At 42.5% G+C, this 10,517-nt stretch overlaps 2 protein-coding genes across 5 annotated transcripts; both read left to right on the top strand.

Annotated features, from left to right (window-relative positions):
• The first annotated feature begins 314 nt into the window (after nt 1-314).
• On the top strand, nt 315-6,976 carry rassf2a (Ras association domain family member 2a). 4 transcript variants are annotated; one of them, XM_085909149.1, is made up of 11 exons: nt 315-376; nt 646-962; nt 3,478-3,551; nt 3,724-3,799; nt 3,885-4,036; nt 4,302-4,417; nt 4,497-4,639; nt 4,746-4,899; nt 5,159-5,280; nt 5,369-5,466; nt 5,621-6,976. In XM_085909149.1, exons 3-11 carry the CDS (start codon nt 3,499-3,501, stop codon nt 5,688-5,690), a joined length of 984 nt encoding a protein of 327 aa, XP_085765275.1. In that variant the 5' UTR covers nt 315-376; nt 646-962; nt 3,478-3,498; the 3' UTR covers nt 5,691-6,976. The 4 variants fall into 4 exon arrangements, with proteins under 4 accessions (XP_085765275.1, XP_085765276.1, XP_085765274.1 ...); XM_085909150.1 differs by lacking the exon at nt 315-376 and adding an exon at nt 1,082-1,216 and having other exon boundaries at nt 550-962; XM_085909148.1 differs by lacking the exon at nt 315-376 and having other exon boundaries at nt 552-962.
• Nucleotides 6,977-7,255: 279 nt separating this feature from the next.
• On the top strand, nt 7,256-9,378 carry LOC147058235 (uncharacterized). Its single transcript, XM_085910859.1, has 2 exons — nt 7,256-7,402; nt 8,451-9,378. Exon 2 carries the CDS (start codon nt 8,462-8,464, stop codon nt 8,921-8,923), a length of 462 nt encoding a protein of 153 aa, XP_085766985.1. The 5' UTR covers nt 7,256-7,402; nt 8,451-8,461; the 3' UTR covers nt 8,924-9,378.
• Nucleotides 9,379-10,517: the final 1,139 nt, after the last annotated feature.

The raw sequence follows: 10,517 nt of genomic DNA, 5'->3' as shown, positions 1-10,517 counted from the left end.
TCTCTCAATGAATAAAAATTGTACAGTATGGCAAATACTGTCAATACTGGTTCGACTTTATTTTCTGTGTGTACGTGTGTTCTTGTTCATATGCTTGCCAGCTGCCATTACAAATTGTGTATGTGCTATAATTACTTTCAGTTAACATCAACCAGTTCAAATGATTCTGAATTCCCTGGACAGATTAGATTAACATGGCAACACAAAGAGGGCGAAATCTGATTGGAGGACCACAAAAAAAAAAACATCTCACTAGGCTATGTGAAGCCCTTTGAGAATGCTTGTGATTTAGGGCTATACAAATAAACTTGACTTGACTTGTATATGCGTAGGAAGCAGTTAAGTCAGACGTTCAAATTGAGCAACTGTAAAACTGGTGAGCAATTTAATAAAATTTTATGGAGCAAATATTAAAATGTTGCAAATGTAGGTTAGTGCCTGACTGCGTTATCGCACAACTATCTCATCTGTTTGATTTACTAAAATCATTTAATTTAAAAGCTAAGCTAGCTCCACATTGCCACGTTACATGTTTTCTTTGAATCAGTCGACATTCACCTCAAGGAACCAGCGCTTAGTTTGTAAACCATGTGCTCCTTCCATAAAACAACAAAGGTGTGTGTGTGTGGGTTCACTATTTGGCAGCTCGTCTCCTCCATTGTTCCAAGAGGCTTTCATTCAAGTGTGACCAAGTCTGGCGCACAATAGACTCATTGGGGGGGCCCGCGCGTTGATTGGCTGCCAGCGAGGCGCGAGCGAGTTCCACCGCCCTCCACGACAGATGCATTCGCTCTGTCCAAGTCTGAGCACCAAAACGCGGGCAGACCGAAAAAAAAAAGGCCATCGTGGGCGGACAAACCGAGGGGGGAGCTTCCTTCGGTCCAACCGGCGACTCGCACCAAAAGAGAAACGCGAGAAAAGCGAATCTTTTGACGCAGCCGACAACGTCGTTGCAGTTTGTGGTAAGATGCTCTTTAATGTCATCACTGAATGGACTGCGGCATCCATTGTGTGCGTTGTATGATCGAGTTCTTTTTTTATTTTCTTTTACCTTTACCATCCATTCCATGTTTTAAATCAGACGATGCAACAACTCGTTCAAAGGATGCTTTCGTAGTGCAATCGTCATTAAGTGTGGGCTGCGTCTAAAGCTTGATGCGAGATCAAGGCTGACTGCTTATGTAATAATAAGCAGTAAGGTTACAACTCCTCATACGTAAGTTTTTTAAAATATATACTGTAAATGTTACCTTAAAAATTGTCATTATGTACATGTTTATTATATATAAACTATGTCGTTGATGCTTACAAGATGATTTTTAACCACCAAGTGAGTAAAGAGAATTACAAACCAACGTCTCGAGAACAGGGATGTCACTTATTTAGCCAGCCCCTTTAGCACTTTGATGACATTTTCTCAGCCCCCCTCCCTCATATATGATGATACCCCTTGATGAGTTGCCGAGCAACACAATCGGGGTTCACAGTTATGATGGTAGTGATTGTATAGACTTGGAGAAGGGAACCTAGATGAATTTCTATGCACCTATTCACAAGACATGAGAGGCATCCGTGGTTCAGTGGTATGCAGTATAAGTTAAATGTAAAGTAGTCAAGTAGATTTGTGCTGCTGTGGTAGAATCTTTTTTTCATGACCTAATCTCTCTTTCAGTCATGCCTGCCAAGCTTTAAATGGCCCCTGCCATGTCTAATGAGAAGCAGAAGGAACAATATTTTTGGTTCAATGTTTCTGGGTTGCTATGACACTAATGACAATAGAGGCGATCTGTAGACTTGGGAGGGTTAAAGGGGTCGGTAGGAGGGTTTTAAAAGCTATTCATCTCACTAAAAAGGACCCTTAGTAGTAAAAAAAAAAAAAGAAAGAAAAACAAGCAGGCATGTGTTTGTTGTTTTGAAACTAGGGTGAAGGGGAGTTGGAGGCCAGAAAATTGTAGTCATGGGTTTTACTTACACGGAATGAGTTGAGCTCTTTCACTATCACACAAAACGAGTGTTTGGATGAGTTTAGCAAAAAGTAGGAATCTTATCTGCTTGTAAACAGGCTTCTGCTAAGAAGCAGTGCGTGATGTCGAAAAGTGGTAAAGTGTGCAGGAACCGACGACCGGCTGATGCCGTAATGAGCCACGAGAGAATTCACTTTCCAGAACTGTCCATTCAAATCTCTGATTTACCATCTCATGTCTCACGGAAGGGAGACCTAGTCAAAGCAAACAATCGGATATGTTTAACCTCTTGGCTATTTAGTGATGGCAATCTGAAAGCTATACATTGTACTTGCATTAAGCACATACTTGACTCATCAAGATAGCCTCGAGGTTTAAAATCAGCGATGTTGAACTGATCTTGTTGTTGAGGTCACATGAAGTGAAGATGTATATCACTGTCTCCGTCCACAACCGCCCTTGGTCGCAGGTGCTCTATTCAAGTCACCTCCATTAATCACCTCCATTTTGTAGCTTCACGCCACCCGTTGAGGTGTGACATACCAAGACCTGAAATATTGATAGCGCTCCGATGATTGCTTTTTAATATTTAATCCAATTCCGAGAACTGATTGACTGGCTCAGATTATATAGCGTCTGTTTATGTGTGTGGATAATCTATGGGTGTGGGTCCTAATTCATCAGTGTTGGATTGAGGAAGTCTTAGCCCCCGTGTCAGTTTCCTGTGTGACTGGGCCAGCAAAGGAGGAAGTGATACAGCGGAAAGGGAGCACTTCCTTTATACGCTCTCGCTTCCTTCTGACTGCTTGCTTATGCTCTCTTGAGACAAGACTCACAAACACGCACACACGTTCATAACCACAATGCACTGAAGAGACGATTTCAGAGAAGCGACCCAAAATAGCGGCAGTACTAATTTCCATTTCAAAAGAAAAATGATGGTGTGCTCAGAATATTGCTTGTTAACACATGGCTGTTTTTTTTCCCTCGATCCATCGGTGGTGTTCACATTACAAAAGAGGGCTCACTTTCCGCTCATCACTCATTAGTTGACAGGCAAACGTCAGGCTTGTGAATGAATGAAAACCTTGTGATTTAGTCTCGATACCATCTGGAGGATTCATCCGCTGCATCTCATGACAGCTGTTCAAACTATTCCCCTATTTGACCTATGCTGTGGAAAAAAACATTTTGAAACATACTCATGCCAGCTTTCCACTAGACTGCAGTATTTTAAGCTTCCATGTCTTTAATTCTTCATCTGATGGCTGCATGTGTCTTTGTCGGAGCAGCTGCAAGAAGAATTTGTCTTAGCAAGTTGCACATGTGTCCCTGCACCTGTTTAGCTTCTTTTTCTATGCTGGCTCGAACACACAGAAAATGCAGAGAAGGAAGTGACATGTTTAAATGAGCAGTGGAAGTCCAAGTTGCCAATCAATAAATCGTGTCTTTTGCTTCTTTTGTTGCTCTTTGTCTGCTAATGATGGAGCACCTCTTTTGTTTCTGCCATCAGCTCCTCTCATGCAGCGTGACCATGGATGGCACTCACAATGGGGTTCAGGTCGGAGAGAACAAGTTCATCAGCAAGTAAGCCACTCGTTTTGGATGATAAAGGCTGGATTTTAAAAGTGGCCAATTTTGATCCATATTTGAGAAGATTCCAACCCTGAAAGTTTCCAATTCCACACAAGGTTCCTCTTTATGTAGCGTAAATCCACCCAAAGATGCTGATCTGAGATATGACCATCTCTGTCTCCAGGGCAACGCTCCTCTCGCATTTGAAAACATACAACCTCTACTATGAAGGACAGAATTTACAGCTCAGGCACAGAGAGGTCTGTATCGTCAGCCATTTTACATTCGTGACCCGACAGTCTTTCGATCCGGTGGTGAGTAAATTGATTGATTTCCCCCTAACAGGAAGAGGGGGAGCTGATTGTGGAGGGCCTGCTGAACATCTTTTGGGGCCTGCGGCGACCAATCAGGCTGCAGATGCAGGACGATCACGAGCGGATCCGACCCCCTCCCTCCTCTACGTCCTGGCACTCGGGTTGCATTCTGGACAGTCAAGGGTGAGAAGTGCACGCTGATCAGATTACGAATCAATGACCGGAAATGTTCACGTTGAAGGTCAACGCTGCCAAAATACCTTCATATTTGCTCAAGCTGTATACTGAATGAATTATTGGTTAGAATAAATGTATACAGAATCGTTAAGAGTGTAAAATGTTGCGTTTGAATCATAAAATAACTATCGTTTATAATTTGAATCATTGACAAGTCATTTAAGAAAATGAACGAGAAATGTACGAAGGGTAATTTGCGACTTCCTTACAGCTCCCCGAACAACGCAGACGGTGAACAAAAGCCACCCGAGACTCCGCCCACTGTGGAGGTGACGGCGCCTTCCAACCAATCGGAAGACAACGGTGTGATGGAGGAGCATGCTGAAGGTGAATGTCCTCATCAGCAGTCTGATGAAGAAATAACTGTGATGTGATTGCCTCTCTCTCTCTCCCATTGACCCAACAGAGGACAGTGAGAGCTCAGCTCAGCTCCTCAGAACCAAGAGCGACGCCGGGGTTCTAAGGCGCATCCACCGACGCTCCCCCAGCGACCAGAGGAAGATCCGACGCCATCGCTTCTCCATCAATGGGCACTTCTACAACCACAAGGTGAGGAACGCACAGTGATGGTTCATTTTTTTTTTGGCTACGTGTTAAAACTCACCTTCAAGATTCAAGACTCGCACGTTTGTCGTGTCGTATTCGTGTGTCTCAGACAGCCGTATTCACGCCTGCTTTTGGCTCGGTGACCAACGTTCGCATCAACAGCTGCATGACGACGCCTCAGGTGTTGAGAGTTCTCCTCAACAAGTTTAAGATTGAAAACAGCCCAGATGACTTTGCACTTTACCTCGCCCATGCTAGTGGAGGTAAGTCGTAGCACTCTCACAATACACGCATTAGCCTCTTCTTTTTTAGATACACTTACGCCTCTCGTAAAATTGACAAACATCCATTATATTTTCTGTAGCACTTGTCAGCTGACTTTGAGTGATGTTTGTACAGTACGTTTTTTTTTATCGAGGTCCACTCTGAGTATGGGCTGCCAGTTCCCTGTTGTAAATCCTCCCAAATGCATTTAAGATTGCACGATTTTTAATAAGTGTGTGTGCGTGTGTGTTTTTTCAGAGCGAGTGAAGCTGAAGCGCAGTGATTTCCCTTTGGTTTGGAGAGTCATGCAGGGTCCGTGTGAGCAGGTGTGCAAATTGTTCCTCATGGAGGAAGACCTGGGAGAAGAAGTAACATATGATGTAAGCATCTCTACACACTAACACCACTGACAAGCCTGGTCAGCCCTTCAGCTCACTCATGTGCGCGTGCTCTCCTCCGCTGCACCAGGTGGCGCAGTATATCAAGTTTGAGATGCCTGTGCTGCAGAGCTTCATCACCAAGCTGAAGGAGGAGGAGGATAGAGAGGTGCAGAAGCTAAGAAGAAGGTATGAGAGGTTGTTTCCATTTACACTGTTTTATTAAAGAGAATATTTTCTGTCAGAATATGTAAAAAAAAATAAAAGAACACGTGTTAATAACATTTTGTGACATGCATTTGTCAAAATATCCAGTTTGTTCATTACTGTTTGACTCGCGCAGGTACAACGTCTTGCGTTGCATCATCGAAAAGCAGCTCGGCTGTCTTCCGGAAGGCCCCGCTTGTATGTGAACACCAGCTTCCACCAGCATCACGTCAAACGTGTCGGACGACTCCAAGCTTCAAACGCACAAGACACGAAGCGAGGACGCCATTTTGATGTGTGTGCTTTGGATGACGGAGACAGAAGGTTACATTGTGTGCCGCTGTTTGACAACACTTTGGCCGGCCATCCGTTTTCTATTTTCCTCGTTCGGGTCACAAGTGAGCTGGAGATTGTACCTGCCAGCTGACTTTGGGTCAGAAGTAAGACACACCCTGGACTGTCACAGGACAAACAAACATTGACTTTCAATTGAGAGGCCTTAATGACCCCGCCTGACCTCTCAACTGCGACCAAGACTTTTTAGCCATTTGGCCATTGTGCTCTCCGCATTGATTGTCACGTGTTAAAAGTTCATTTAAAGCACAAGCATCAGGTCATGCTTTTAGTCAAGTGCCTGCGAAAAAAACCTCACCAAGCACAAACAAACAACTTTTCCTCAAAGTGAAAATTAGACAGCGAGAACAAAGGTCAAAAGCCTCCTTTTGTGTCCACTGGGATCCTTTTTGGTTCACCCTCAACTCACAGGTACGTCTACAAATCGTCATTGGTCACAGACAACACGCACATCCCACGTAAAGGATATGAATGTCATGTTGATATATTGAAAGCACAACAAAAAGACTTTAAGCCCGGCACCGGCACAACTCAAGACTGCTTGTGTGCGCTTTATCTCTGCGTTGTCAATGCGAGCGCCATCCACGCAATTTACACGCCGCGCTCGAGTGGAAGTAGGTCAGTGAGAGTGTCGGGCGGCACACAGACGGGCGACGTCATGTTGTGTCGTACGCGTCTGGCACCGAATTAATATCGGCTCACCTCGGCAACGCTGTTAAGCCGCTGCGCTCACTGTTACTCACGTAGGATGTCTTTTAGCGATCTTGTCGTTTTCTTTTTGAGCCGTCGTGTACTGTGTAGTACTTCCAGCTTTCCATGCCAATGTTTGTATGTCATTCTGAGAATGTGCATGCTTTTGTTTTTGACTTTTTTTTTTGTTGGTATGACTTCTTCAGAAGTTATGAAATAATGTGAAGAACTCATGAAAATGAAGGGCTGCTGGTGTTGAATAATGATTGTAATTTAATTAAAATGAGATTGGAGAAAGATAAGACAAACGTGGGTGGTTAAAATATGTTAATACTGTATTTTTCTGCAAATAGTGGGGTGCGTTATCCATCATCCTTACATTTTCTGTAGCGCAGTGTTAGCCATAAATGTTCATTAAAAGTCAGGCAATGATTTGAATTCCTAAAAAGTATATTTAATGTTGTTATAAACCATAATATCAAGCACAGTGGGCCGGATGAAAGACCAAGTTGCCCGTACATGGTCCACGGGCCTTACTTTGCTCACCCCTCATCTAACATTCCTCAAAGTGACAGCAATATCCTCTTAGTCAAGCACATAAGATGTTTTACTTGCCTTATTGGAGCGTTGATTCAAAATTAGATCATCAGGTGTTCAAGTCTGAAACAGATTACCACTCAGCCAGCCAATGACAGCCATGATGATGATGATCCCCTCAACGGGATCATCTGAAGGAGAAGTGGCTGACACCGAAACACACTTCGCAGACTGCTGCTTGCGCACAACGACACACGTACACGCAATTTGTGCTTTTCAGATACTGGAGGAGAGAAACACAAGAAGGGTTTTGATTTTTTGACAAAACGCCAAGAAGGTAAGAACACCTTTTAGCATTTGAATAGTGTGGGGGAACTCGTTGAATTCACGAGTTCAGTTTTTGTTGTAATTTGATGATTACAGTCAATGAAATCCCAAATTTATCATCTTGAAAAATTACAATAGCAGAATGATCAAAAATTATTTTTCATATAGGAATTGGTCTTCTGAATGAATCTACTCATATACTACCAAATATTATTAAGAAAATATTTCTAGTTTCTTCTGCTTTGAGATGAACCTTGGAAAAAATATGAAGATACCACTGCAAAAGTATTTGCCAACAAGTCCTTGATGTGTTTTTGTCTTTTTTTTTTTTTTTTTTTTTAAAAGAAAAACATTTTTGTGATTGTGACGAGCAGCATGGGCCACAAAGTCATTTTTGATGTGAATGTCCACATATTTGTCCTGTTCAATTTTGCAGTGGTCTCGTCAGTTTTCCCAGAGTGTGTCTATTTTGATTACAAAATTTATAGATGTTGATTGACTACATTTTGACATATTTTGCTGTGCGTCACTGATTCAGATTACATCACATTTGTTTGTGTTAGAAAGTTCTCGCCTTGTTATAACTGACCTACACTAATTGGATTATTACCAGTTTAAATTAGGAACAAGTCAGTGAGTGTGTGAATGATAGAACAAATGTCACTCAGTTTTCACTCGTCTTCCTGCTCTTATCAATAATTTTAGATTACAACATTATTTGCAATACGGACATTGTTACTGTTCACTTGTCGACATCTTTATATGTCATAGCACAGGGGCACTGAGCAGAAAGCAATGCTAGGAACTGAGGATTATGAAAGCTTCCATAAAAAGTGTGTCTCCATTTAGAAGGATTAAGAGAAGGAGCTCTTCAATAATCAGCATGGTAAAAATAACAAAGCTGTGCTCAGAACATCTTGTGTGTGTCTATTTCTGACCTAGGTCAAATAAACTTTTCTTAAATTAGGGGTCAAATCATTTATTTGTTATTATGGATATGATATGCCTAACTACAAACTGTATTACACTTTGTTTTTCAATGTACTGTGTTGTTACAGGTGAACCAATCATGTTCCGGCTACAAAAAGTGACCCTGACGGTGACCGTGTGTGTGCTGCTCTTAGCCTCTCTGACCCCTAGCTCGGAGGCCCGTCGTGGCGGGGGCTTCAGGGGGGGCTTTGGTGGCCGGAGGCCATCCTATAGACCGGCCCCTCCCAGGAGCAGTGGCCCCAGTGCGGGTAAAGTAGCCGGCGCCGCAGCGGCGGGGGCCATCGGAGGAGCCATGCTGGGTTCCGCCTTGAGCCGCCCCGGTTATGGGTACGGCGGAGGGTACGGAGGCTATGGTGGATATGGGGGCTACGGAGGAGGTTACGGCTACCCGCGACACAGTGGTGGCTATGGATCCGGGCCTGCATACGAGCCAGAGGGCTCTGGAGATATGGAGTACTACACCGGAGCATCCAGTGGGCCCATCTACAACAGCATCATCGTTGTGATCGGCTCTCTGCTCTCTCTTGTCTTCATTATGTGAAGCTGGCACAAACCTTGGAACTATTAATAGGCCTCGTCTGCACTGAACCACCTCTGAAGACTGGAGGAACCTGACACAGGAACAAGTCTGCACCAAAAGTCTGTTCATATGGTTACAGCAGCAGACAACTGTACTTTGTACACACGTGTATTGTATGTATTCAAATGAAAAGACACACAATACTAATATAGTTCAAATTACATGAGCCAGCACTATTGATTGTGAAGATTCGATCACAGGAATTATTTGAGCACTTTATTGAAAGTGTTTATATTCAGTTATTGAATTAGATGTGTAGTGATCCTGAGTAGATCTCAGGATCGGAGGAACAAAAGAGCTTTTGTTCAGCCAATCAGTACAATGCTTGTTCATAGTAAATATTTTATAGTGTGAACATGTTTTTTTGGGCTGATTCTTATGACAATTGTGCTTTACTGCTGTATATTGTTCCACAATTAAAGCCAAATTACAATCAATGAGGTTTGACCATGTAGTGTTATATTTGTGTTCTTTTACATGATTGTGACAGTTGGATTTCCTTTATTTCCTATTGCATCAGGAACAAAAATCATTATTGATTGAAAAAATATTAAATTCCGAAAGATTTCTATTTCCATAGTTATGATTGTAATTTGGGCTTTTAATATAATTCCGGTTTTGGACAGCAGAGGGAGACAAAGATTTTCTGATATCGTTGCCTTGTCCAATCGTGTGATGAATGCTTTGTTGCCGCCAGGAGACGCTGCAGAAGGCATGGCATGTTCTTACCCGTTCGCCCGCCCTCTTTCAGAAGTGATTGAAGAACAACTTTGAAATGAATCCATCCATAAATGTTGTCCTGTTCCTAGTACCAGGGTACCAATACTCTCTGATAATATGGTATTTATTGGACCACCTATGCTGCACAATTGTCATTCATGATTACAGAACAATAGATTGCTCAAATTATATCACTTCTCACAACACTCATCACCACAGAATTTTGGGATTCCAATTAGCACATGAAGAAAATTAACAAATTAATAAACACAAAAGAAAGATTAAAACGTCCGAGACCGATAACCCTGCTGTGCTATGTTGTGTTTAAAAAAAAAAGCAAAAGAAAATCTGTGATATCCTGACAGGAAAGGGAGTTCCATCACTTTTGGAGCAATCCAAACACAATATCTGCTGTCCATCCAGATGTATTGATACACTTTAGGAAATACTTGGTACTACAGAGGAGCAGATTGGCCACAGAGGATGCTAAACTTCAGACGCGTTTATCTGCGACATGTTTGAACATAGATTCAAAGGCCTGTTATCTATGCATCTCCTGAGTTCAACCCAAGATCCTTGCTCAGGCATTAAAACCTTTGTACTTAACCAGGAAACCTTTGCACATAAAATGGAGTTAATTGGAACTGTTGTCCTCAACCATTTTGTTTGATTTGGTCAGAATATGCAAAATCAACCCGAGTGTTGACAGTCCTGTTATTAGGATCAACAAGAGAGTGTTGGATTCTTTTTCTCTTTCTGTTTCTAATACATCTGCATCATTAAACCATTGAGATGTTTTAAGGCAGAGGGTTTAATATTTGAACATTGCTGATCT

The sequence above is a fragment of the Syngnathus leptorhynchus genome, chromosome 4 (assembly GCF_054491065.1).
Source record: "Syngnathus leptorhynchus isolate UIUO chromosome 4, UIUO_Slep, whole genome shotgun sequence".
NCBI lineage: Eukaryota > Metazoa > Chordata > Actinopteri > Syngnathiformes > Syngnathidae > Syngnathus > Syngnathus leptorhynchus.
Note: the sequence above shows the minus strand (reverse complement) of the source record. Positions and strands in the feature narration are given on the sequence as shown.